Raw genomic sequence first — 26,852 nt, 5'->3', positions numbered from 1 at the left:
ACACATACATGTGTTGAGAAGTGTTGCTTTGATTGTCTCTCCGTCAAATTTCTTTCCAAAGGCTAGCCAACCTTTTAACTTATGGCCGGAGTGATCTAAACTTCTCATAGACAATAGAATAAATCAAATATTATTCCAAAAATTTTACTCGTAGGGCTTTCCGTATATTTTTTTCAAAAGGCTTTTCCACATATCGACATGATTCTGACAATGTCGATAAAAAGTAAAAAAATAAAATAATAATCTTTGTCCAAAAGTCTTATAATATGCACAAAAATGATGGTTTTTGTGTGCAGCTCTTGAATACCATAGACGGCGAGACTGACTTCAGCTTCCCTGTACATGGCTACAAAGGCCAGGACTCGTACAAACGCGGCCTAGGTTACACCCCGATGGTAGAGTCGCCTGGCGCAGCTTTCGTGGTTGGACAAGTAGACACTACGGCAGCACGAGCCGCCATGTTTGACAAGGTGATTGGGACCTGGCCTGTCATTGTACTACCGCTGGTCATGGCGTACATCGCAGGAGCCGTTATGTGGTTCCTGGTAAGTCAGATAATTGAATTACTATGGGCTATTATGAAATTAATTAGACGATTATAATTGAATCTTGAGTCTTAATCTTAAGCACGATTCTCTAAATATCGCGAAAGTAAGGTAAAGCAAAATTTTTGTTGTTCCCCTTATTAACGTATGAAAGGCAAGGGAAAGGACCGCTAATTAGAGCCATTAAGAGGACAAAACTTATGGGGGGGGGGGGGTGCGGACGCCACGCAGCCTATTTTGTTGTTTATGAAGATGAATATTATAATAAAAACTCGAAAAAAAGTTATTGATGACTAAAGCCAAGTGCGAGAATATCCTCCATGGCAAAGTGGAAACGCGGATTCTATTGACGACTGTTTCAATTTTTTATGGGGAGCCTTAAAAAGCGCACAGCCTTAAGCACCTAAAACACACGAATTCCAGACATTAGCGCCAACTCATAGTCTTGACGGGTCTAGTTTAAGTTAAATCTACAAGTTGCAAGCAAATGCCTTCTATTTTCTCGCAGGATTCTAAGATGAACCCCGGGCACTTTCCCCAGTCGTTCATCCACGGGACGTGGGAGGGGCTATGGTGGTCGTTCGTGTCAATCACTACTGTCGGGTAATTGATGCACAAAACAGCGCCAACATCCACCTTTTCCCGTCAACTTTGTTGATTGGAATGTTGCACCAATTTACAGCAACAGAACCACAACTGCGATGGTCGCGATGATTGACGGATGTTTCGAGTTCTTGTGCAAACAAAACCAACACAGCTGTGCCTCTCTAGGCTGACCATAAGAGAAAGGTTTTGCCGACTAAATTTCGTATGATCCGGTGTCAGTCAATCTGTTCTCATCCTTCAAGCACAAGCCTTTTTTCCAGCAATGGTCACATGATATCACACTGCAAGGGGATGTTAAGGTCTAGAGATCTTGTTGAGATCGTGTGGTTTGTTCATTTCTTGATATTTTATGGCTTGTTTAGGTCTTGAGATCTAGTGGTTTGTTTAGGTCTTGAGATCATGTGGTTTGCTTAGGTCCTGAGATCCTGTGGTTTGTTAATTTCTTTAGATCTTATCGTGGTTTGGTATATAGTGGTTTGTTTAGACCTTGAGATTTTGTTGTTTGTTAAGGTTTTGAGGTCTTGTGGTTTGTTAATTGTCTTGAGATCTTGTGGTTTGTTAAGGTCTTGAGATCTTGTGATTTGTTTAGGTACGGTGATCGCTCCCCCGTCAGTTACTCAGGCCGTATCTTTGCGGTCAGCTGGACTCTAACTGGCATCATCATCGTCTCTCTGGCCACTGGAGTGCTCACCACCTCGCTCACAGAAATCACTCTCAAGAGTAAATCGCGCATCTATGGGACCAAGGTAGAATAACTCATCAAGTAACAATTTATTTATTGTTCTGACAAACGCCAGCGAAACACAACACTGTTTTCAGAGGTGTTTAAAATAAAACTCGCTGAGCTTTGGGTTGAACCCTTTGTTGATCTATCTCCCTCGTAATGCCAATACAAGCACCTTCAGGAGGGCTCTGAAGTTTTAAGGTGTCGTAAGTCAAGATCTTCCCTCCTCCCGTTCAGGGTAATCAATGAATACGTACTTATGCACAACTTGGTAACGGTTGCTGTTTCACATATGGGGTAAATTCTTAAGCTTTTTGATTTTGCAGATTGGGGCAATCCATAACAGTCCGGAGTATTTTCTTGGATTGAGGAAGAACGGCTATTACGACGAAGGTAACTATTAAACGCACAAGCACGCAGTCAATGTTTGTGAAACTTACAATTTGTCATTCTTAAGTGACAGATGTGTTGCACTGGAATACCCCTTGCATATGAATTGTTTATTATAAGTGTCATTCATAGCTTATGTTAACCTTTATATTTATTCGGTGCTGGTGCCGTTAGAGAAACCCTAAAAGCTACCGACCATTTGAATTTAGACCTCCCCCACCCTCGCGGAAATAATGACTCGCATTTTGTCCCCTAGAACATCCGTACCACACCCTGGATGAGGTGGTAGCCGCCATCAAGTCTCGGAAGGTGGATGGTGCTCTAGTCGACTCGTTTGCCGGCGGTGCTCGTCCAGATCTGTTTGACACATCCGCCCTTAGGGTCGTCAAGGCGTTTGACGACAAGACAGCTTACGGAGTGGTGACGTCAGGAGATGCTATACAGCTTCGGCATTGTTTCCATGGTTACACATCTGTCAATCGTGTGCAGATCTTCGGCAGGATCAAGGCTAACGTACAACCGATGAAGGTTAGTAAAGTTTATGTTGAGATGATCGTGGTGGAATGTGGAATGATGTTGTTCAATCTTTGTGTTAGCTGTTGTCTTGTTGTGGAATGGTGTTCAATCTCTGTGTTAGTTGTTGTCTTGGTGTGGAATGATGTTCAATCTTTGTGTTAGTTGTTGTCTTGGTGTGGAATGATGTTCAATTTTTGTGTTAGTTGTTGTCTTGGTGTGGAATGATGTTCAATCTTTGTGTTAGTTGTTGTCTTGGTGTGGAATGATGTTCAATCTTTGTGTTAGTTATTGTCTTGGTGTGGAATGATGTCCAATCTTTGTGTTAGTTGTTGTCTTGGTGTGGAATGTTGTTCAATCTTTGTGTTAGTTGTTGTCTTGGTGTGGAATGAAGTTGTTTACATTTGTGTTAGTTGTTGTTTGGGTGTGGAATGGTGTTGTTCAATCTTCGTGTTGTTGTTTGGGTTCGGAATGGTCTTGTTCAATCTAGTTAGTCGCCTGGGTTATGTTCTTGTTTTATATCTGTGTTTTGTGTATCTGTTTTTGTCTGAGTGTGGATTTAGTTCATGTTTTATGTCTGTTATCGCCTTAACTTATTGCAGCCAGTACATAGGTTTTATGCAAGGCGTTAGGCGTTTGTTTTGTTCAAATCCTTGTCACGCCTATTGCAGGGTGTTGAGAGGTCGGTATTGTTTAATCCTTATCCGATCGATCCTATCTTATCTTACTGCAGGGAGCAGGTAAACCCCTTCCCGTCCAGCTCTCCACAGGCCTGTTCGACAGCACCAGTAACCTCTTTAAGAACACCCTGCGAATACTTGCCGTATGGCTTGTTATTATTGTCATGGCTGGCCTCGCTTACGAACTCCGGCGTCGACTAAAGAGCTATCGTAAAGTTCAAGGTAACCAAAATCGATACCAAAGACATAATAAATGAGCCATGTTGAAGTATTTTGATATAAAGATAAAACGGCAAAAATAGTAATAACCCGTGTATAAGAACCAAGTTTGGGTTTTATTTCAGCATACTACCATCATATTACCGAATTATTATTTATATCGAATATATTATAAGTATATCGATATCATCTTATCTCATAAAATAATTTAAATCATTTGTATCGCTTGCGCACTCAGGCGGTTATAGGGCGAACTATCTCCTTCATTCAATCCTTATAACTCTCTAACTTTATTTGTGCATATTTTACCTGATGCTCCCCCATTTGTTGCAGCAGAGATGAATTTACAAGACAGAAGAAGAAAAAAGCTCATAACAGAGATGCGTACAAGACTAGAAGAATTTCACGCGCGCATGACACGCATGGTTGACGAAATGAAGAGCCGACATCTTGCTGAGCTCAGCCGAGCAATAGCACGCAAGAAATGGCTGGATGGTTTGCAAGAAAAACAGCCTGCAGGCCAGGCATTTGATAACGTCAAAATTGAGGATGTAAGCTTATAAAGAGAGAGCGCTTGTTTCCGGGCCCAAAGACATCGAGGTAGCATCGTCAAATTATCTAGATCACCAAACATAGAAAATTCATGTTCATTTGATCATCGCCACAAGAAACGCAAATTCAAATAACACAAGACAGTAAGACCATAGTGAAGCTAGCGGGCAACTTAGCGGGCAACCCGGTGAAGCTTACGGCTCTTCATATAATCGCATTTAACGGCTGACGATCACAGGCCATTATGTACGATAAACTCATCCTGCGATCGTACTCGATTATATAAAACCGGCTCAAAAGGGCAAGAGCGACGCGCGCATGCTATGCATATTGAAGTAATAAAATGCATTTAACGTGTAGTACATTTTTTTACATTTAAAGTGGTATAAATAAATTTGCTACCCAGTCCATAATTTACGCCATTCCCACGCGTGCCCAGTCCATGATTTACACCATTTCCACGCGTGCCCACTCCATGATTTACACCATTTCCACGGGTACCCAGTCCATGATTAACACCATTTCCACGCGTACCCAGTACATGATTTACGCCATTTCCACGCGTGCCCAGTCCATGATTTACACCATTTCCACGCGTGCCCACTCCATGATTTACACCATTTCCACGCGTACCCAGTCCATGATTAACACCATTTCCACGCGTACCCAGTACATGATTTACGCCATTTCCACGCGTGCCCACTCCATGATTTACACCATTTCCACGCGTACCCAGTACATGATTTACGCCATTTCCACGCGTACCCAGTCCATGATTAACATCATTCCCACGCGTACCCAGTACATGATTTACACCATTCCCACGCGTACTCAGTCCATGATTTACACCATTCCCACACGTACCCAGTCCATGATTTACAACATTTCCACGCGTGCCCACTCCATGATTTACACCATTTCCACGGGTACCCAGTCCATGATTAACACCATTTCCACGCGTACCCAGTACATGATTTACGCCATTTCCACGCGTGCCCAGTCCATGATTTACACCATTTCCACGCGTGCCCACTCCATGATTTACACCATTTCCACGCGTACCCAGTCCATGATTAACACCATTTCCACGCGTACCCAGTACATGATTTACGCCATTTCCACGCGTGCCCACTCCATGATTTACACCATTTCCACGCGTACCCAGTACATGATTTACGCCATTTCCACGCGTACCCAGTCCATGATTAACATCATTCCCACGCGTACCCAGTACATGATTTACACCATTCCCACGCGTACTCAGTCCATGATTTACACCATTCCCACACGTACCCAGTCCATGATTTACAACATTCCCACGCGTACCCAATCCATGATTTCCCACGTGTGCATATTTCATGATTTGCACCATTCCCACACGCACCCACTCCATGATTTACACCATTTCCACGCGTACCCAGTACATGATTTACGCCATTTCCACGCGTACCCAGTCCATGATTAACATCATTCCCACGCGTACCCAGTACATGATTTACACCATTCCCACGCGTACTCAGTCCATGATTTACACCATTCCCACACGTACCCAGTCCATGATTTACAACATTCCCACGCGTACCCAATCCATGATTTCCCACGTGTGCATATTTCATGATTTGCACCATTCCCACACGCACCCAGTCCATGATTTACACCATTCCCACGCGTGCCCAGTTCATGATTTACACCATTCCCACACGTGCCCAGTTCATGATTTACACCATTCCCACACGTACCCAGTTCATGATTTACACCATTCCCACACGTACCCAATCTATGATTTACACCATTCCCACACGTGCCCAGTTCATGATTTACACCATTCCCACACGTACCCAATCTATGATTTACACCATTCCCACGCGTGCCCAGTCCATGATTTACACCATTCCCACACGTACCCGCAGCCCATAATTTACACCATTCCCACGCGTACCCAGTCCATGATTTACACCATTCCCACGCGCGTGCCCAGTTCATGATTTACACCATTCTTACGCGTGCCCAGTCATGATTTACACCATTCCCACCCGTGCCCAATCTATGATTTATACCATTCCCACGCGTACCCAGTCCATGATTTACACCATCTCCACGAGCGCCTTAAAAAAATAACTACAAATTTAATTTATATGTACGTTATACATATGTACATATATGTTTATACTCTAATATAAGGTTTCTTCATATATAAAATTAAATATAAGATCATTTGTTTCTATTGTTATAAAATATTTACATAATATATACCAGATATGAAGTTGCATGTCTGATGTCCTGAGGCATTATTTCGGCCATCCGAAATCCTTTCCAACCATTTTGTAAAAGCGTGCGTTATAGTTTCGGTAATAAGCATATAGTTTGTCTAATACTTCCTTTTGAACGTTCGGATGTGGTCTCCCTTTAGTTTTCCCTAAACAGTTGTACGTCGCGTTTCCATTGGAGACGCGTACGTCGCGAAAACAAGGGAATCCTTTTGTCTTATTAAAAATGAAGTCTTTTTCTGAGATAACCGGTTTCACGCCTAGAAATTTCTCCACCTCGTGCAGCTCCGCGGCAGGATTCTTCACCAGTTTCTCTCCGCTCACCACATGGATCTGACTCAATGGGAAATATTTCAGCCATCTATCCAAGTGCTCGCAGTAGCGACCAATTCGAATAAAGTTTTCTTTGTCGTTCACATTTCCATATCCATTCACCACGTAGCTTTCAAATGGTTTCATTTTCGGTGATTTCGACTTAAGTTGAGCATAATCGGAGACAGCTCTTTTTACGGGATCACGCACGACCAGTATGAGTTTAACGTCTGGGGACATTTCATGGACGCGTGCTGGGACTTTTTCGGTTACAAAGTAAGCCGGTGTTTTCTCCATCACGATGGTGTCCGCTGCTTTTGGCACCGCGGGCATCCTTCTCCGGTACCACTCAAGGCCTTTCCTATAATTCACCTCCTTGTCAAAAAAGTGTATCTCTTTCGCGGACACGAAGATATTTGGATTTAATGTCAATGCCTTAAGAAGAGCCCTTGTTCCCCCCTTTCTTACCCCGATCTCAATTGCGTTTGGGAGAATTTGTTGTCTCCATTTTTTGCCAAGAAATAGTGGTTTCTTTCTCAAGAAATACTTCCCAAGAACGCGTCTTCGTTCAGCTATGTCGACACCATTCGCACTACCTGTAGTAGATACAGTACTGTTTTCTGTGGTTTTATCAAAGTTTAGAAGTTTCCTGGCGAATGAATGCCGATGGACGCTAATTCCGTAACCGAGGTATACAATAACCAGAGTAACAAACACGAGAAAGATAACAAATCTCTTATGTTCCAGAAGAACTCGCATGCCACCGAAGTCTTCCACAAAAGGACGGTCTGTCAAGGATTCTAGATCTTCTTGGCGTGAGCTATGACTCAAATGACTTGTTCTGTTACTTGTTTATCTAGAGACCTGTGTAACACACCCAAAGAAATGTTGTATGAAAGAGGTGGGGGAAGGGGGCAAAGAGTACTTGGGGCACGAACGAAATATGGTTAGCATGTTACTGTTTTTGTTTGTTTGTTAGCCAGCAATTCTTGCCAACCAAAAAAAAATTGGAGCCAGAGCCCGCTCGGGCCTGAAATGGTATTGCCTAAATGGCATTGCCTACACGTATGTTTTTAAAGGTGCTATCGTTTGTATGTTATCTCATAGGTTCACGATGTGTTTGCCTCCTTACCCGATTTCTTACATACCTTTAGAGAGCTCAGTTATTCACAGACCGCTTCAATCTATGGACTAACAGCATAACAACAATAAGAAAAATAGGGGCCAAATAGTTTTGGCTAATACCTTAGCTATTCTATAGTGCACACAAAATGACACCCAAGACAAAAATGTGCAAAAAGATGTCAATTAGCATGCAAAAATCTCAGTTTTGTTAACACAAACATCATAAGTAGGAGATATTAATGTGCACTCAATCAAATCTTTGCCTCGCTGGTTGCCTAGTGATCAATCACTTCTTGTCAATCACTTCTTTCCTGCCCATTTGGTTTATATTAGTTAATTTTACAAAACTGTCACGGTGGCCACGGTAGCGCGCGTTGCTCTGTAAGGACGATAACTCGGCAAATTATTTTTGCGCCCCATCTTAACAGTACATCGTGCTTGCGGCCTGTGGCGATTAAAGAATGGCTGGACACATAACTTGAAAGTACTATAATTTTTACTTTCTTGGTGTTACGGAGCACCAGCACCAAAAACACAATAGAACAAAAGCCAAAAACAAAGACCTTAGAACGAGACAATGAAATAGAGAACAAAGGCCTTGAGCACCAAAAACAAAGCTCTCCGTAACACCAAGGAATACCCTTTTTAATAGTATAGAGGTCCATAAATTTGTACCTTTCCAAAAAAATAGTTGGAATACAGTAAATATCAACCTATGTAATTTAACGATAAAGATCTCAATAACCTGGTACAACAAACATGTATAATTCTGTACAATTTATCTGTCTTGCATTAGCCTAGCCAGTAGTTTGCAAAAAAACTTTTTGGGGCAGGTGGCAAGCGAATTTAAAGGTTTTTTTTTAACTCAAAATAATCTGGTTATTATAATCAAGGAAATTATTTTTCAAATTATAAAACCTTAGCCAGCAAAGGAAACAAAATAAGACTCAATAAAGTGATATTTTGTTATTCAGGCGAAACGTTTCAAAGACAAGATGCACTTTGTGTTGAAATATTTATCCTTATAAAACAAAATTTTACCCAAAACCGAATCCTCTTTACTAAGAAATATATAACAATACTTATCAATAATACTTCAGGGTCTGAGTGGAGTTACCTCCATAAAAACGTTGTAGATTGTGCCTGGTAAATTAAACACACAAAAACATCCATAAAACATCTGTTTATTAAAGTTGTGCTTGAATATATTTCTACACAGACAGAGAAGGGTTACATCCTATTTTTACATTATCTTTAATTCAGCACCAATTCACCTCCCTTAAATATCTCATGTGACATTAATGATAATAGGATCCATAAAAGAAATTCAATTGCCATCATATGAGTACCAGGAAGGGGGTGAGGTGGGGGCTATAAAATGAGAATAGTTAGGGAGAGGTCCTGAAAAAATGAAAGGCATTTATTTCAAAATTGTAGCTCCATTTATATCCTGATCATTCTAATCTTCTAAAGAGATTGGTCCAAGGTAGTGGGGTTCTAGGTAGGAAATACAATGCTGGGCTTCTAATTAAATCATTTAATCCTATTTGATAAAGTAAAGAATGTACTTAAAACAAAGTTAAGTATCAGAAAAATGTCAAACAAATTGCCACATGACTGTTTAAAAGAAACGACAAAAAAGGTTGATATGCCATGGTTTGAGAGTGAGAAAAATATTTTTTAGAAGTCAATTGATATTTTAGGCGGCAAATTCAAGCCAAATTCAAGCCAGAGAGAGAGATAAAAAAATATAGCCCTTTCTGAAAAGTAATTTTTTTGGCGGATTTGTAAGTGAACTTAAAGCTACAACTATGTCATTGTTATTTTGCCATTAAAGATGTGAGCATGCAGACAGGAGCAGAAAATGGCAAAGTTCAAATTGTAATGTTGTGTTACATTATATTTGTTTGACTTATTGCATAGATATTCCTTGTGTAATATAAAACGAAATAAGCTTTATTATTTTTTGGTAGATAATCCGTTCTTGAGATATTGCAAATTGTAAAAATCCTGACTTGTCTGAAAGTGCCCAATTTGGGCAAAATCGCTACTTTTTTCATGATCTATGGCAACTTTGCTCAATCACATCTCAAGAACGGATAATCTACCAAAAAGTACTAAAGCTAATTTTGTTTTATATTATGCAAGGAACCTCAAGGCAAAATATAAACAAAATGTAAGCTAACACAACCTTACAATTTTAATTTTGCCATTTTTTGCTCCTGTCAAGCATGCACCCAAAAAGGTCATTTTTTAATGCCAGTACCCTATTACACAATATAAACCTACAAATGTAAACTTTTAAGGGAGATGAAAATCAGTTCCTGTTATCTGCCTTTTGTGTATACAAGGACAATTTACATAATTATCTTGGCTTATAATGCAAACATTGTTTTAATGCAAATCATGAAAAAAGTATCATTATTCAAATATGTGTGATGGAATTCAAATAGCAACAACAAAACCAGACAAAAAATTATAATAGTTGAAAATCCAAGAAACCTAGAATTAACAAGGTAAAATGTGTCCAGGAGTATGAAAAGCGTTATCTGGATACTAAGATGTGCCTGGGTTTTATATCCAAGCTAACTGAGTAGAAAAGGCTGAAAAACTAAGTTTGAGTTAATGGGGGAATTTTAAGGCTTTTCCGTAATGTAACAAATAAAAATTGCTATTGCTGTTGATTATTAGGTATAAGCAGGGGCCGATCCAGGAGTTTCAATAAGTGAGGGTCAGGGGGCAAAGGCAAGAATTTAAAAAAAAGGAGTGGGGTCATTTGCTTCCTTATACTTGTTCTTGCAGAATCTCTAAAAATAGGTGGGTTGGTCATGGCCTGCCCAGCCTATTCCTAGGTCCATTTTTTTTACAAAGATGGCATTAACTGATCTACTGGTGGTAAACCATAATTGCCCCCCCCCATTCCAACCCTCTAGCCAGCTACCTACTGTATCTCGATAAAAAAAAAAAAAAAAAAACAGTGTAAGAAAGATCCCTAGCCTTCATGTATGTTTTGTTTGGTAGGTTTATACCATTTCTCAGTTTATAAAATTGTTTACTGCACAAAGACAACGTTCTATCCTAGTAAAATGCCCAGCATGATCAGAGCTACGGGGAATTCAAACATAATCGAATGAACGCTTCGAGATTCTTTTAGGCGCTATTTCCCATATTCTGCTTAAACCTTTATCTTGTTCTGCACCTGTAACGAACAGCTACAATTCCTGAAATTCGGCCAGGCTGGAGCGAAGAAGGGCTTCATCGTGCTGCAACATGGTTAAGTTTACGTACGACTCCGTAATATGAGACGCCATTACCATTGATTACTGAAAGTTGCATGTTGTTGCCGACTATTCAAAGGCACATCTTTTAAATCTCATCTAAATTTTCGGAAACATTCCGCCTTAGTAGACTTAGGCTCTCTTCTCCTAAATCCTGTAGTAAGAATCAAAGGGAAAATCGAAGCTTGACAAAAAATATTCAGCCAATAAAGTTAAAAGACGCGAGCTTCGAAGAATGCACGTTTAGAAAACATAGCGTAGGGAGTGAAGGCGAATTAAAATAAGCTAGAACATGACGAGAGACAAAAATGCAAACCTTACCTATTCGATTGTAACTCAGTGAAATTTGTGCGTCTATATATCGCGTACATAAAGCGATTAGTTGCACATCGCTTGGGAAACCACATAGCACTCGATTTTCTATCGATATGGACATGCTTCCCACAATTCCCTTGGCTGTCATGACGTGAACGGAAGTGAGACAAGACATCCGTTAAAAAGAGATAGGAGGGGAGGGGGGGGGGGGACTGGTAGGGCCCGCCACTAGTCAAATGTAATTAATCCCTGAACGTTAACCAGTTTCTTTTTTTTCTATTGATAACGGGACATCAATTTAGCATGATCATTTGTGCGAGAGTCAGGCATTTTGGTTTTGAAAAATTTGAGCAAATGAACAGATTTTAAGCAATAATGCACATGAAACCGTGCACAAGAAATTATAGGTCTGCGTGTCTAAAAGACACCTAAATCCCCCCTTAATTTGAATAGGGCTTTTAGCGTAATCTTTTTTAATTCCTGCTTCACAAAGTTAAAATTCCCAAATAGACTAACAATGAGTCCGAGATACTTATACATCTTAGTATTTTCCAACTGCCTCCCATCCAAGAAAAAATAAAAAAAAATATGTGTTGCCTTGCCGCTATTGTTGAATATTATCACCTTTGATTTTGAGGTGTTGACTTTGAGCCTGTTTTCGTTAGAATAATCTTGAAGGCATTTTAGGAGATCCTGCAGACCATCACTAGTTGGCGAAATCAAAACTAAGTCATCCGCATACAACATTCAGTTAATTTTGGTATCACTTATTACATGTCCAGCCCCTGAGTTTGCCAAAGTTTCAGGCAAATCACTAAGAAAAATATTAAAAAGTGTCAGATTCATACATATCCTTGGCATTTCGGGTAGGGGGGGAGGGGTACTCTCATCGAATCGTTAAACTTGGTTAGCTGTCGCGCGTGCGCAGTGCATCATACGTACAAGCTTCTCTTCTGGTAAGACGTCTTTAGTAAAAAATAATTTTATTCACTGTAATTTGACGTTGGGTAAGTGTTTCGATGAAGGTCAGCACTTTATGTATATGAACAATACATGAATGAAGCATCATTAAAAGCTACAGTTTAGAACCTACACAAAGCGGATATTGTCTGGATAAAAACATTTTTAAGAATTTCAATCATTTTTCCTACATCCGTATTCCGTATTCATGTCCATGCCGTGTTAATCTTTAAGGATCCTTAGCGCTTCACCCGAATGCCTAATTATTAACAATCTTTTTAATAGCAGGCGAAATGTGGGCCAATCGCTCTTGCTGTTGCTTGTTGTTGAGATACTTGAATCCGCGCACCGTGCCCAGACAGTCGTCTGCTCCGCACTTGCACTCGAACGGATCATTCATGTCGTACTCAGTGAGTGTGTAGTCAAACGTCACCTCCTCGCCTTGCTTGATTTCACGCCGCGCTACTAGGTACCAGGACAGCTCCTTCCCTTTAGGCACAGTGATCCCATTACGAGGTTTAAACACGAACTCGGCGTTTGGGTCGCACGAGTGGTTGGTGTAGCTAAGGTTGCTGGCGGGAAGGATGTGCTTCTCTTTGTCAACTTGCACCGTGTGCATACCCACTGGCGACACCACCCCCCACAGGTCGCACAAGAACTCCCCCTTCTTCACTTCTTTGACCACAGTCAAACTTTTGAACGAGGCTTGGTTACATATGACCTTTAGGGAGGGAGAGTCCATTTTGCTTTCCAGTCTGATTAAATAAAAATAGTTCAGCAATGATAATTTCAAATATGGTTTTTAGAGTGCAGTAAACAGGTAGTAGTAAAGCGGAAATAATTATTGCATGATTTGAGGAGTTAACTGGAAATGTGCAAAAATTCACATAAGGATTAGCCGATCCTTTGTGTTCCCTCCCTATTTTTGTATATTATGTATCAGGAGATTTCCTGATGAGTGGGCAACCACGAAACAGGGTTGTAGAGATGAAACGGTAGTTCGCGTGTTTTTTTTCCTACAAACCAAGATATATCCCGCTCTACACCTATGTTTTAAGCACTGTTATATGAACGCCTGCACTCATATATATATACGCAAGGTTTGTCAGAAAGGGCTGCAGAGCTTTTCTTTCACTTTCTTTACTTGCCGATTGGTGTCTCTGGGTTCTCGCATTGTTTGGGAAGAATTGCTGAAATTTGACATTCTTTCAGCGGTTACACGTAGGCTACAAACGATACGATACAAACAGTATTAAAATTAATCTTAGTCAGTTGTTAGTTCAGCAAAAGCACGGTAGTTCAGTAGTTTGTTCATATTTAATTTCGTCTGCAATGCCCCGGGTTCGATCCCCGCCATTTCCACGAATTTTGTTTTCTTTCCTTTCTTTCTTTTTTGTACTTGGTGTGTCATCACGTAGGAAAAAAAAGAAAAAGGACATTTTGATGACCCCTCCAGCATCTTTGGTGTACTAATCTTTGATTATTTGTTCATTATCCTGTAAATATTTTATGCACACAAGAAAATAACTAAAATAATTTTGCATTCACGAGCTGGCTCACAGACACTGATTTTTATTGAAAAAAGTAACCGATTGTTGTGCAAGAATATGAGTATCTTGGTGATCGTAAGATATACGAAATATGCAAGTTCTAGGTATTTTCACTAGCCAGACATTTAGCTGATGCATATCATCTTTTTGATTGCAGTCTAAGTTGTTTATTTGATGTAGCATAAGTAGAAAAATGGTCGCTTGATTTTCATGCTATTTCTGAAATAGCTTTGATTGGTTCGTCCACGTATATTTTATATACTAATTAGACAGCAATTTTCAAATACTCTAATTGTGAATGAATTTATCATTACAAACATTAGACTACTCGCCATGATAAACATAACGCTTTTTACTTAGTAAACATTGACCATCGGTGATACTTAACAGGCAAATTCTTGTTCACCAAAGAAGTCAAACTTTGGTTGAGGAGCTTAATCTCATTGAAATGCTGTCTTTATGGATGCCAATCTATGTCAGCAAACAACGCTCCCGCTCTCGTAAAACTAGCTTTTTCAACCTTCGTATAGTAACTTTCGAATACAAGTTTTATAACTCTCTCCCCAAAGTTGAATCTATATCTTTCCTAACTATTCCTTTAATTTCATAGCGAATTAAGTTTTTTTGTACTCCTACTTACTTTTCAAATGTCTTCCCTGAACTCGTTAATTACACCGAAATTTAATGTTATTTGAAGAAATCATTCACCTTGGCTAGCAATGATCAATCAATGCACAGCACACACGTGATCATCGCTTGTCAATCAAATTATAACTAACTCACGCTACAAATAGGACTGCTTGTAGACTCTCTAGTTATTGTCAGCAGTTATATCATCAGCTGTACCTCTGTATTACCTACCCATTGACTGAGTTCGAAGGTATGATTCTAGTAAAACAGAAGCCCTTCTGCAAAATGTGATAACTATCGCAAAATAGAATCTTAACACGAAATGAAATAACTTTCAACGCAAAATGTCTGCAGTTGGCATTTTCTTTCTCTTTGCAACCTCACAGTATCGCAGCACCATGATTTAGGGAAGATTTGCCATCCCAGTTGCTGACAAGTGAGACCGAGACCGATTGTCGACTCGAGATGGACTACTACAATTGTTGGTCACTACATGGTACAGCTTTTGTTGGTACAGATTTTAGCTATCAGATTATATTCATTATCTGATGTTATTACATTTCTCGGTAAGATTACATTTTGCGTTGATATTTATTACATTTCGCGTTAAGATTACATTTTACGTTAGTTATTACATTTTTCGGCGTAACACCCGTGACCAACAAATGCAATGGACAAATGTAAATGGATTTATAAAAGATCCAAGCAACAAATCAAATTGTTATAAACAGCTATCTATTCAAACAAAATTTTCCAAAAAGGTCTTTTTTGTGGAAACACCTAACCGATGCTTGATTTTCGCACTCTTAAATCCATCCTTAATAAATGATAAATTCGTTTGTATGTTTTTTTTTGAAGTATAAAAAAATCCCAGCTTATCTTTTCTGGGTATCATTCCAACGTTATATTTTTTTTGGAAAATCTGTCGTTGTTATAGAAATTAAGTTTCTAAGCAGATCGCTGTATTGTCTTGTTTGTGCGAAATAGGAACTTAGAATGGTTAAAGTCGATCCGCAGCTCTGCTATCTCGATATTTACGAAGCTCCTGGGGGAATGACTCCCCTTTTATAGCGCGAGCTCGTGTTTAAAAGAATGCAGTGTTTTAAAGGATGCAATATGAATAAAATCGAAATCGAAATCATTGAATATTGATTGCTTTTCAATACAGTTTTAAGTGGTTGCGGTTGTGCTTTAAGATGAAAGTCTTTGCCGCGCTCTTTCTATTGGCCCTCGTGGTGTCAATCAACTCTCAACACGGAGATCAACCGAATGTCAATGACAATGCTCTGCCGGAAGCTAAAACCGCTGACAATGTAGACGATGAGGGTGACCCCCATTTTGTGACTGGGAAAAACCCGGATGACGAAGGTGAAAACCTGGATGACTATGATGGTGACGAAAATCAACTTGAAGAAATTGATGAATCCGAAGTTACTGAAACGTAAGTTCAGTCGTTCATTAAAAAAAATCAATTTGCAAGATTAATAAAAAAGACTTTTCTTTTCCAGTGAGCCTAACAAAGACCAGTCGCAAGACGCAAAAACTTTCTCCCGACGCCGATCCATCTCCCGACGCCGATCCATCTCTCGACGCCGATCCATCTCTCGACGCCGATCCATCTCTCGACGCCGATCCATCTCCCGTCGCCGATCCATCGCTCGACGTCGATCCATCTCTCGACGCCGATCCATCTCCCGTCGCCGATCCATCTCCCGACGCCGATCCATCTCTCGACGCCGATCCATCTCCCGACGCCGATCCATCTCCCGTCGTCGATCCATCTCCCGACGCCGATCCATCTCTCGACGCCGATCCATCTCCCGACGCCGATCCATCGCTCGACGTCGATCCATCTCTCGACGCCGATCCATCTCCCGTCGCCGATCCATCTCCCGACGCCGATCCATCTCTCGACGCCGATCCATCTCTCGACGCCGATCCATCTCTCGACGCCGATCCATCTCCCGTCGTCGATCCATCTCCCGACGCCGATCCATCTCTCGACGCCGATCCATCTCCCGACGTCGATCCATCGCTCGACGTCGATCCATCTCTCGACGCCGATCCATCTCCCGTCGCCGATCCATCTCCCGACGCCGATCCATCTCCCGACGCCGATCCATCTCTCGACGCCGATCCATCTCCCGACGCCGATCCATCTCCCGACGCCGATCCATCTCTCGACGCCGATCCATCTCCCGACGTCGATCCATCTCTCGACGCCGATCCATCGCTCGACGTCGATCCATCTCTCGACGTCGATCCATCTTCCGACGCCGATCCATCTCTCGACGCCGATCCATCTCTCGAGCCGATCTATCGCTCGTCGTCGGTCCATCTCCCGACGCCGATACATCTCACGACGCCGATACATCTCCACATCAACGTAGATTTGGCGAGAAGTAATTTTGGCTCCCCAAAGGGTAAAACAACTTATTGAAGGATAAAATCAGACACCACACGAAAAGTTTCGAAAGCTCTTGCTAGCTAGACTGCTTACTTGTTTTTTGACTGTTTATAAAATGTAACGGAAATGGTAAATTTCTATGACGCGTGACTGCCTGAAATCAGGCCAGCTTGCTTGCTTCGTTAGATTGGTATTACAATCATTTTATATCATTGTTAAAATTGTTTCACGTTTGCCCGCTGCTGCTGCTGCTGCTGGTCATTTTCAGGAAGGAAACACAATAGTTAATTGCTTTTATTTCATTTTTAGGCAAAACAAGAATACGAATCTGATTGAGGGAAAGTGGAAATAAATAAACCATGGAGAGCACACTTCAACAATAAACGAAAAGTAGCAGAAGATAGAAGTTTGCCTCTTATACAGAAAGGCAATTAAAGTGTTAAAATAAAAGCAACGCAATATATAACCAAGTTTTTTGCATTTTTTATCTTCTTGCTGTTGTCGAGGCAGCAAATCAAAACTAAGTGTAATGTTGGATAATAACTTCGTGCGCACCATGATACGCCGCAAAATGTAATAACCGACGCATAATGTATTTTCAACGCAAAATGCAATGAAAGGAAAACCGGAAGGAATCTTTTAGTCAAAGAAAGGGAAAGTCAGGGATGAATACTTAGGGTAGCTACACGTACGCTATCGTTACTCTAGTTCTGGCAGGGATTACTATTTAGGGTAGCTACACGTACGCTATCGTCACTCTAGTTCTGGCAGGGATAAATACTTAGGGTAGCTACACGTACGCAATCGTCACTTTGCAGGGATAAATACTTAGGGTAGCCACACGTACGCTATCGTCACTCGGGTTCTGGCAGGGATGAATACTTAGGGTAGCTACACGTACGCTATCGTCACTAGTTCTGGCAGGGATAAATACTTAGGGTAGCTACACGTACGCAATCGTCACTTTGCAGGGATAAATACTTAGGGTAGCTACACGTACGCTATCGTCACTCTAGTTCTGGCAGGGATAAATACTTAGGGTAGCTACACGTACGCAATCGTCACTTTGCAGGGATAAATACTTAGGGTAGCCACACGTACGCTATCGTCACTCGGGTTCTGGCAGGGATGAATACTTAGGGTAGCTACACGTACGCTATCGTCACTAGTTCTGGCAGGGATAAATATTTAGGGTAGCTACACGTACGCTATCGTCACTAGTTCTGGCAGGGATAAATATTTAGGGTAGCTACACGTATGCTATCGTCACTCTAGTTCTAGAAGGGATGATTACTTAGGGTAGCTACACGTACGCTATCGTCCAGAGCTCCAGACACAATTTCCCTTAGATGCCTTTTGCTTCAATGATAGTCTGTCTACCAACTCCTAGCTTAGTCGCATTTCGCGAGCGGCTAGAGGCGTCTTCTTTCGCAGGCCACCCGTAGCTACGCCTTTTGATTTTTTTTTCTTGAATAGTTGATGCTGGTGGCAATGTCATGTGAGACAAATGCATTTTTGGCCGTTGAAAAACAAGTAAATTTATCATTATATTATAAGGTAGACAGACACTTAAATTTCTACGGCTGACGGCAGATAAGACACAGTCATCACGCAACAACGTGAAGAAATTCCACAACGAAGAAATTAAGCCGTTTTAAAATTATAATTTTTTTAAAGTTAGAAAGAAAACTATGGCGTAGCTTACAATATTGTCAGAACATCCGATTATAGCAGTAATTTATTGAAGAGAGAACGGCTATTATCAGAAGTATCAGAACCTGTTATGCACTAGCCCCACCCCCATGGTCCCGGGGAAGGGTAGGGGATTAGACTTTGAGCCTGTACAAAACAGAGAAAAGCCCCAACCTCCACGGGACAAAACTGCAGTCAAATGACCCTACCCCTCGGGATGCAAACTATAGGCAACTACCCGACAACAAGTCATCTGAAATAAGCCTTAATCTTTCAAAGCCAGTACATTTTGAAGAGTACATTTGTACTAATAACTATGAAGATAACAGTTACCCAAAAAATTGAAAAATAAATAATCTGGCGTTAGTTATCATTCATATTCGTTTTTGCACATTTCACCATGCAGCTTGCCACACGCTGATTGATACATGAAATGGGTCAGTACGCAGCTCTTACAAGCTGCAATTTGATTGGGCAAATGAACAATACCCGCACCTCGACACAAAGAACGAGAAGAATAGAGACAAAAGAACTCCTTTGTAGAACAAAGATAATAGGAGACAAAGCAGCTGCGTACTTACTCGTTGAAGACGGACAAAGGTTATTCTGTATGTTCTGTGTATTATTCCAAAGTTGGATAATTGTTTTTATTTTCTGCACTGTAAATGTCCCGTCCTTCCCGGTATAAGGTACTGTAAATAACATCACACTCTCTCATATGCTTAACAAAATATTGTTATAGCTGACTTATGGATGTAGTAGTTCACAGGGGACCGATACTCTGGCCGCCATTTTAAGCATAAAAATCATAGTATGGAAATACATTTTACCATGTAAAGTGGTTTTTAAAAACCTGTGAAATACTATTGGGGTGGTCTTAGCTAGAACCAGTTCTTGACTATTACATTTTAAAAACTACATTTTGTTGCACGGGATTTTGAAAACCACTCTATCCCTCCTTCCAAAAATATAACAAGCAAATAAAAATTAAAATATATATATATAATAGTAATGAATAAATAGATTCCTTATTTCGTAAATAATAATCAACGTACGGAATAAGCTCAATTGAATATAATTTGTTAACCATTCCCTATGAATACAAAAAATATTTCTATAAACATTGATTGAAAGGTCCTAATTCTATTATTATATACTATACGATAGTATAGAATATAGAGGGAAAGTGCAAAGGTCGCCCCCAGTGAATTTACTCCTGACGGACCGCACGACTGCGTTCGACCAGAAATGAGGGAAACCTGTTTTAAACCGGTTAGCTGTAGGCGTTGTACAGCTACTACAGCCAAAAGCTTCCTGATTCAAGTGTTTTTGCTTAAGTAACAATCCAGTGCGAAAATCAAACAATGCTTTTTTTGTACTCACCTAGGCGTACACTCGAGGACAGTTCTGTTAGGTGGTGATGATTATCTATGCAAGAAGGCCGTACGGTTATGCCTTATGAGCATAATTAATCGTTACCAGACCCCGCGGCAAGATGACGGCACTGTTGTCAAGGAAACAGAGGAACGTGTAATATATCACGTCCTTGTTCTCTCTACCTTACGTGAATCTAATCACACTTTTGTTGAGGAAAACGTGCAAAACCTCGTGCCTAAGTCTTCTCTTGCTTACGTGAAACGTCATTTGTTTGATAATACTATCGTTCCAATATAAAAAAAACGTGCAAAGAGGCAGTAGTTCCTTTAGTCTCCTGCGCAGCCGTCCTTAGTGTTCGAGACTGACACTAGGGACGGCTGCGGAGGAGACAATAGTTCCTTGTGATCAGACGGAATTATGCATGCACTCTGTGGTCTAGACATCTGTATCTATCTATACTATATACTAGAAGTTTCTAATAGAAAGGAAATGCTGCGACAGTGATATACAGTTGCTTCAGGGCGTAAGCCCCAATTGAAATTCTTTTCCAACAAATTACAAACAATAAAAATTCTAAAACGAAAATTGAATTACATAAATTTAAGCTCTATGAAATTATGGAGGTTGGTAAAATGCAAGTTTCTCTAAATAGTGAGTTGTCAGCTGATATCTGAAAGACGAAAGCGTAGTGCAAGATTTCATAAGTGAAGGAAGACTATTCCAAAGTTTGACAGTTCTAGGGAAATACGAATTCCTGTAATAATTTTGGTTGAGTGGAAAAAAGGCGGTAATTGTTAGGATGGTAATTTCGAGTATTGTAACCTGTTGAAAATGACATCTAAAAAGTAGTCTTACTGAAATAATTTACAATATGGGAACTTTTTATTACTCATATCCCCCTTCCCCCATTCAAAGTTGCTGTCTAGGGTTGTCAGTAAGAATCCAACATTGATTTGGGGGAGAGGGGGTTGGGATGGGGAGGGGAAGATATCAAAGTCACTATGCTACGTAATTAAGATTTCCATCTGAAACTGCATTTGAAGCGCTAAAATTTTCAACAGTTTTGTCGCTGATTGCAGCTAAGCTAGAAATTTTTAAAAATAGCAAGAGAAGTTTACCTTTAGGCGTTTTTTTTTGTTATCGAGATTTGAATAGCTGCATGGCCAGAAATATTGAACCAAAACGGGAGTTGGGCCGAGCTTTTCCTATTTTGCATATCCATTGTATTTGCGCGCATTTGATTGGTTCCCGAAATCCACAAATCACGGGTCTTAGACCCGTGAAAAAATGGCGGCTAGACGAGAGAAGGGTTTTTATCGTACGCTTAATTCGATCTCTTCCGTTGATCTTTTTTGCGATCGACCTTTGAAACGAATTCAAGGTAAAGGTCGGCTTTGGGAAGTTGATCGGCTTGTCTTAGAGCGCAAGACCACAGAAGGCAAGGTGAGTTTGACAAAGTTTAACTTACAGGTCACATCGCTCCCGGCCTCGTGTCATCGTATTTTTTGTTGGGGTCCGTTGCCCCCGATGGCTTCTTGCTATTTACGATATTGCAGATAAAAATATACTACTCTGCATTCTGATAATCAGCATGAATACCTCGTTTTATGGAAGGGCTTCTCTCCCTACGATGCAACATGGAAACCTGTCGAAAACATGACGTCCGAGTGTGTCCGGTACGTCAGAAGCTTCCGAAGCTCAACTTTACTGGGATGCGGACCTACTATTTACCACTAGGGCTTTTTCACCTATTAGTTTCCAAATTTAAAAAACAAATTGAGACTACAGAATAATAAATATTAGGCAAGTTGCATATGTAACAGATCCACAATAGAAAATTGCCTAAAATCTAGCTCAGAATTATTTTCAGATGCTTTACTTAAATCCTCTTGTGTATTTGTCTTTCAGCTTGTTCTACTCCCCACCTATGCCTGATGGAGGTGTCCTTCATTCCAATGTCGCAGTCTTTCGAGCTGAGGTTGAAGTGCTTTTGAAATCTAGGTCAAGGTTACCAGTAACCTTTTATTTCAGGGGAGATGTTTTTAGATTGGCATTATCTCGAAAGAGATCAGTTCCCTGACACATATTTTCCAAAGGGCTGGGATCAGCTGGCTGACATGCATGGACAGGGGATCAAAGTATTTTATCCCATGAAGGTTAGAAGCTTTGTTAGCTTTACAACAAAGAAATACTCCAGACAACCCCTGCCAGTTTTATTACCTAGGGCTTTTCAAGAGAAAGTAACAATTTCTTTCGTTAAAATTGCACTTGGTGACAAATAAAGTTAGTAGAGCCTTAATTTGTGTTCCCTCGTCTTCGCTTTATCTTAATTTCCTCTTCCCAATATTGGGCATTTCGTTTGACATAGGGACGAGGGAGTTTCTCCCTGTGCTCTCTGTTAAAAGAATTGGGATACCACTTCTATTTTAACTTGGGTATTTATGATTTATAGCATTCAGCTTATATTTCCAGCAACCAGATTATCTAGTAAATATCATGAGTGCATATGCTTATTTTTGTAAATATCATTACTGTACTGTATGTACAAATCAAGATTTGTTGTTGCATTGATGTTTTCTGGGGTGTGATTTGTTGTTGCATTGTTGTTTCCTGGGGTGTGTGTGTGTGTGTGGGGGGGGGGGGGGGGTATCATTTCTTAATACATTTTTGTACATGAATCCTGATTCAAATTACTAACAACTCACCAGACTCTTGATTTGCTCTACCAGTCTCTCCTTGAAAGAGAACTGGGCTCCTGGAACTTGTCCTGGAGTGGGCCTGATGTTGCATTGTTTATTGAGCTCTGAGCGACACTGTTTTATGATATAGCCTCTAGGGAAGCCATCGACTATTCTTGACACCTTTTGGATAAAATCATCCCCAACACCAAATTTGTCCATCAAAAATAGAACACTTTCTACAGTGGCTTTGTCCTTTTCATTAAGTGACAGGTATTGGGCATTCTGGCCTGTTGTTTTGGATCCACCTTGACATGCTGTTGACAAGTCCAGATTGTAGTTTTTCTCATTGACAGAGTCAGTTACTTGGAGAAAATCAAGCTCTAAGCCAAACAATTCTACAAATGCAAGTGCTTTCTCTGCTTTATTTTTTAGTATTTTTATTTTTCGGTTTTTACTTTGTTCGGTCTTTAATTCAGGGATGGGAGTCCCCACATTTGCATCGCATGTTTCCCTCTTCAAGTGCCTAATTTGCTGTCTCAAGGAGTCATTATTACCCTTGAGCCGTTGCACCTCTTTTTTCAAGGCTGTAACTAGTTCATCACGTTCTGCAATGGAAGAAGTTTCCTCGACTCGTTCTTCCACCAAATCCTTTATTTCTACAACTTCTTTCCTCAAGAGTCGGACTTTGCAAGCGCTGGTGCAAAAGTCCAAGCGCTGTTTCACCGATCCCCGTCGGTTTAGTTTCTTTTTCTGTGCCGAACTTCTCCTGCATAGATCGTCAAATCTTTTTTTCAAGTAAGACGCTTTCTGAGCTGATCTTCAGAGTGGCCCCTATAGACTTGTTTAGCAGGTCGATGTACCGAATGTCCTTCATTTTGATTAAATACCAGCCAGCAAGGAGGGGTCGCGGCAAAGTTATATAACCGATGACATCGTTTTCTGCAAGGCGTTGCTTGTGCTCGTACCTGGAGTCACTTTCCGTCAGTAAAAACGCGAAGAATGGATCCGTCCTTTGTAATATATTCGACATAGTGTGTTGCCTGGATGAAAACCTACCGGACTGGTGTTTTTGTTTTCTCGTTATGTCGCCATTTCTTTGATTACTCAGTCATTATAAACTGTAAACATTGCGTAGTATTTTTTTACTACGCGCGTACTACGATGAAACTACAACTTCATTCATGAACTACCCGCCAATGAAATTCCCGCTAAATTTCAAAATGATTGACAGATAAAGCCTGGAGAGGAACGGCCTTTAGCAATACAGGGCTCCCGGCAGTCTTAGACAATTCGTAGCAACATCAACAGCCAGTTTTCAAAGAGAAGGCGCGCGATAAAATGCTTCAACTTTCTCGACAAGCGTTCGATTTATCATTCGAATGCCAGGAAACTACGAACAAAACTTCAAGGGAGATCATGCGTTTTATATCGCAAAAACCGAATTACGATGAAGCGGTAAAGACAATCTTCTCGATGAAGACTCAAGGTAAACATGTCTTTATTATGATTCCGATGCAGGTTTTGAGCCAAGAGATGTTATTACTGAGTGCTAGGTTTTATTTCAAGGGTGTCTGAGACAAATTTACGTTATTTTATTCAGATGCATTTAGCGAACAACACAATGAAAACGCTATTTTTAAAACCTACAAAACCGAACTATTTTTTCATTATGTGTCGAACATTATTCTATATCTGTTATGTTAAATCTTTGAAAAATACGATTCCGATGCAGGTTTTTTCATTTTCACATTCGGATACGGTTAAAAATTCGTTGGTTACGCGTAAGTCATTTCTTAACAAACTTCGTTGTTTCTTGAAAGCCGTTAGTCCAACTTCTGGTTATTAGCGCGCATGCGCGGGGTTCAATATTTCTGGCAATGGGCACAATCTTAAATTTTATTTGGGATTGTTTAATTCCTTGCACCGGTGGTCTTACCCCTGCTACTCCCTCTTGTTTCTGTTATTTTGAAACAAACACAAAGATGGCGGCAGCTTATCGTATCGCACTGAGTTTTTCTTCGCTAAAAATACCAATAAACGTAAGGTAGGCTAATTGTTAGAGAATTTGGCAATATATTAGTCTCTATTTTTAATTCAGAGTCATGATTGGTAGGGATTTTTTTTTTTTGCTTATCCATTTCCTCCCCGTCCTATTTGGTCAGTTTTTAAAACAACACAACAGCCTGGATTTATGAACAAAACGATATAATAATCTGTTTTCATTGTTTTACAGTATTAGCTTTTCTGTCAAGGTGTTTTTCAATTTTTAGCATCACTTGGGTTTGCTAAAACTTGTTGCATGCTCTTCAGCAATTACTAGAAGGCATTGGGTCATTGTTTTGAACTGATATGTTTTCCCAAACGCCGTACAGTCCATAGCCAAGTGAGCTAGAGTATTTAGGCATTGAGTTAGGATGCTCGTTTTGCTTGTTTAGTGTCCAATTTTGTCGAGATCTCGATCGACTTCGGGGGACGCGACCATGGCACGTGTGCTGGTACGAATGGTACGCTTTCGACCCGGCTCAAAATAAGTCGGCAAAATAGAGAGTTTTAAAAGAGAGTTTAAAAAAGCGATGTCAAGATTAGTGTGCTGCTCCTGCGTCGCAGCAATAATACGCTAAGGAATGGACTGTTGACGGGAATTCATATATTAGCTAAGATAGAAAATTAACTTACTAGTTAGTAAATGAAATTGGGGGTCGAAAAAGTTTAGTGGTATTATTTTGAAATTTTATAGAATTTTCAAATTTTATAGAAAAAAAAAAACATACTAGTAAACAAAATTTCGGGGCGAAAAAGCAATCTAACAACTTGCCCCGACTTTTGGTTTACTAGTATAATAATAACTATGCTATTAAATGAAATTACGGGGCGTAAAGCAAAAACGACAACTCGCCCCGAGATTTGGTTTATTAGTACCAAGAAATTAAGGGGGGGAGGGGGGGGGGGAGGAAAAACGACAACTCGCCCCGAGATTTGCTTTACTAGTACTAAGTTATTATAATACCGATATAAATTACGGGGCGTAAAGCAAAAACGACAACTCGCCCCGAGATTTGCTTCACTAGTACTAAGTAATTATAATACCGATATAAATTACGGGCGTAAAGCAAAAACGACAACTCGCCCCGAGATTTGCTTCACTAGTACTAAGTAATTATAATACCGATATAAATTACGGGGCGTAAAGCAAAAACGACAACTCGCCCAGAGATTTTGTTTACTAGTAATAAGTAATTTTTTTTTCGGGGTCCGGTTTCCATCAAATCGCGCGTTCTGATTGGCTCTCGTGAGGTCCGGAATCCTACGATCCGGACCCCGCGATACCGGCCCGCTCACCTCCAAAGCTAGAAATAGTAAGTTGATTTGTAAAATGACCATCGAAAACTGGATTTTTACTCCCGAAGTTATAGATCTTTACCTTAAAACGGCATTTTATTTGTTATATTATCTAGAATCATTGACTTTACGAAAAATCGGCTTCAAACTCCCTGTGTTTTGACAATTTCCCGCCATAATGATTTTGCAACGCGCGCGACTTTCAAGTTTGCTTAAAGTTTATTTGGGTTAAAAAAAGCAGAAAATCGTCTCTTCATACGAAGAAAAACGACAAATCACTCTAGTAATCTACCTGCATAACCAGCTTAAACGTATCCACATTCAAGGGAAGTTATTTAGTGAATAACTTCCCGTGACGATAAGATTATCGTCTGTGGAGGATTTACAGCGAAAGAAGACATTTCTACGATCAATTCGAGTTGAGAACGACGTATCAATCTGGACTAAATTATTTTACAAAATTGTTGGTCAAAACTCAGAGAATTTCTTCTTTGGAGGTTCTGTATTTCTGGAGGATTTAAAGCGTTGCGTGGAAATACAAAATGGAGTTTATTGAATGATCATGAGCGAACAAAATCTTCACGAACATCGACGAAAGTCAGAAGCGATACCTCGCCTCGTGCAACCGTAAGCCCGTAAGGTAAACGTTGGAAATTCTATTGAGGAAAAAAATAAATATGTTATTTACCA

At 40.3% G+C, this 26,852-nt stretch overlaps 5 protein-coding genes across 8 annotated transcripts in view; 3 read left to right on the top strand and 2 right to left on the bottom strand.

The window, feature by feature from the left end:
* The window catches only part of LOC5501224, a 44,426-nt gene extending 39,838 nt beyond the window's left edge, over positions 1 to 4,588 (top strand). Inside the window, exons 45-51 of one of the 2 annotated variants that reach the window (XM_048723837.1) lie at positions 297 to 545; positions 1,054 to 1,148; positions 1,741 to 1,897; positions 2,202 to 2,268; positions 2,522 to 2,793; positions 3,512 to 3,680; positions 4,011 to 4,588. In XM_048723837.1, coding sequence (XP_048579794.1) covers positions 297 to 545; positions 1,054 to 1,148; positions 1,741 to 1,897; positions 2,202 to 2,268; positions 2,522 to 2,793; positions 3,512 to 3,680; positions 4,011 to 4,240 — 1,239 coding nt within the window. In that variant the 3' untranslated portion in view covers positions 4,241 to 4,588. The remainder of the gene's footprint in view (positions 1 to 296; positions 546 to 1,053; positions 1,149 to 1,740; positions 1,898 to 2,201; positions 2,269 to 2,521; positions 2,794 to 3,511; positions 3,681 to 4,010) is intronic. The other variant, XM_048723838.1, reaches the window with a different exon arrangement.
* Positions 4,589 to 6,335: 1,747 nt separating this feature from the next.
* Positions 6,336 to 11,648, bottom strand: LOC5501222 (heparan sulfate glucosamine 3-O-sulfotransferase 6). Of its 2 annotated transcripts, XM_032369558.2 has the most exons (3): positions 11,533 to 11,648; positions 7,957 to 7,999; positions 6,336 to 7,672 (listed from the first exon to the last, which is right to left on the bottom strand). In XM_032369558.2, exon 3 carries the CDS (start codon positions 7,565 to 7,567, stop codon positions 6,518 to 6,520), a length of 1,050 nt encoding a protein of 349 aa, XP_032225449.2. In that variant the 5' UTR covers positions 7,568 to 7,672; positions 7,957 to 7,999; positions 11,533 to 11,648; the 3' UTR covers positions 6,336 to 6,517. The 2 variants fall into 2 exon arrangements, 1 of the variants encoding a protein (XP_032225449.2); XR_004292611.2 differs by lacking the exons at positions 6,336 to 7,672; positions 7,957 to 7,999 and adding an exon at positions 9,102 to 11,365.
* An 844-nt stretch (positions 11,649 to 12,492) lies between these two features.
* On the bottom strand, positions 12,493 to 20,576 carry LOC5501221 (methyltransferase flvH). Its single transcript, XM_001622486.3, has 2 exons — positions 20,149 to 20,576; positions 12,493 to 13,241 (listed from the first exon to the last, which is right to left on the bottom strand). Exon 2 carries the CDS (start codon positions 13,226 to 13,228, stop codon positions 12,746 to 12,748), a length of 483 nt encoding a protein of 160 aa, XP_001622536.1. The 5' UTR covers positions 13,229 to 13,241; positions 20,149 to 20,576; the 3' UTR covers positions 12,493 to 12,745.
* Positions 14,833 to 17,539, top strand: LOC116608312 (clumping factor B). The gene is made up of 4 exons (XM_032369557.2): positions 14,833 to 14,916; positions 15,835 to 16,107; positions 16,175 to 17,089; positions 17,383 to 17,539. Exons 2-4 carry the CDS (start codon positions 16,026 to 16,028, stop codon positions 17,403 to 17,405), a joined length of 1,020 nt encoding a protein of 339 aa, XP_032225448.2. The 5' UTR covers positions 14,833 to 14,916; positions 15,835 to 16,025; the 3' UTR covers positions 17,406 to 17,539.
* Positions 20,577 to 21,306: 730 nt separating the features above from the next.
* On the top strand, positions 21,307 to 22,323 carry LOC125561042. 2 transcript variants are annotated; one of them, XM_048723920.1, is made up of 3 exons: positions 21,307 to 21,585; positions 21,733 to 21,818; positions 22,051 to 22,323. In XM_048723920.1, the coding sequence occupies exons 1-3, from the start codon at positions 21,430 to 21,432 to the stop codon at positions 22,220 to 22,222; spliced, it is 414 nt and encodes a 137-aa protein (XP_048579877.1). In that variant the 5' UTR covers positions 21,307 to 21,429; the 3' UTR covers positions 22,223 to 22,323. The 2 variants fall into 2 exon arrangements, 1 of the variants encoding a protein (XP_048579877.1); XR_007307047.1 differs by lacking the exon at positions 21,733 to 21,818.
* Positions 22,324 to 26,852: the final 4,529 nt, after the last annotated feature.

The sequence above is a fragment of the Nematostella vectensis genome, chromosome 2 (assembly GCF_932526225.1).
Source record: "Nematostella vectensis chromosome 2, jaNemVect1.1, whole genome shotgun sequence".
NCBI classification, from domain to species: domain Eukaryota; kingdom Metazoa; phylum Cnidaria; class Anthozoa; order Actiniaria; family Edwardsiidae; genus Nematostella; species Nematostella vectensis.
Note: the sequence above shows the minus strand (reverse complement) of the source record. Positions and strands in the feature narration are given on the sequence as shown.

Excerpts from the sequence above, each read along its gene's own strand:
- LOC125561042 (XM_048723920.1), top strand. The coding sequence starts at position 21,430 with ATGGCGGCTAGACGAGAGAAGGGTTTTTATCGTACGCTTAATTCGATC. Across the intron at positions 21,586-21,732 it reads GCAAGACCACAGAAGGCAAG|CATGAATACCTCGTTTTATG; the intron begins GTGAGTTTGACA and ends TCTGATAATCAG. Across the intron at positions 21,819-22,050 it reads ATGACGTCCGAGTGTGTCCG|CTTGTTCTACTCCCCACCTA; the intron begins GTACGTCAGAAG and ends TTTGTCTTTCAG.
- LOC5501222 (XM_032369558.2), bottom strand. The coding sequence starts at position 7,567 with ATGCGAGTTCTTCTGGAACATAAGAGATTTGTTATCTTTCTCGTGTTT.
- LOC5501221 (XM_001622486.3), bottom strand. The coding sequence starts at position 13,228 with ATGGACTCTCCCTCCCTAAAGGTCATATGTAACCAAGCCTCGTTCAAA.
- LOC116608312 (XM_032369557.2), top strand. The coding sequence starts at position 16,026 with ATGACGAAGGTGAAAACCTGGATGACTATGATGGTGACGAAAATCAAC. Across the intron at positions 16,108-16,174 it reads GAATCCGAAGTTACTGAAAC|TGAGCCTAACAAAGACCAGT; the intron begins GTAAGTTCAGTC and ends TTTCTTTTCCAG. Across the intron at positions 17,090-17,382 it reads TAATTTTGGCTCCCCAAAGG|GCAAAACAAGAATACGAATC; the intron begins GTAAAACAACTT and ends TTTCATTTTTAG.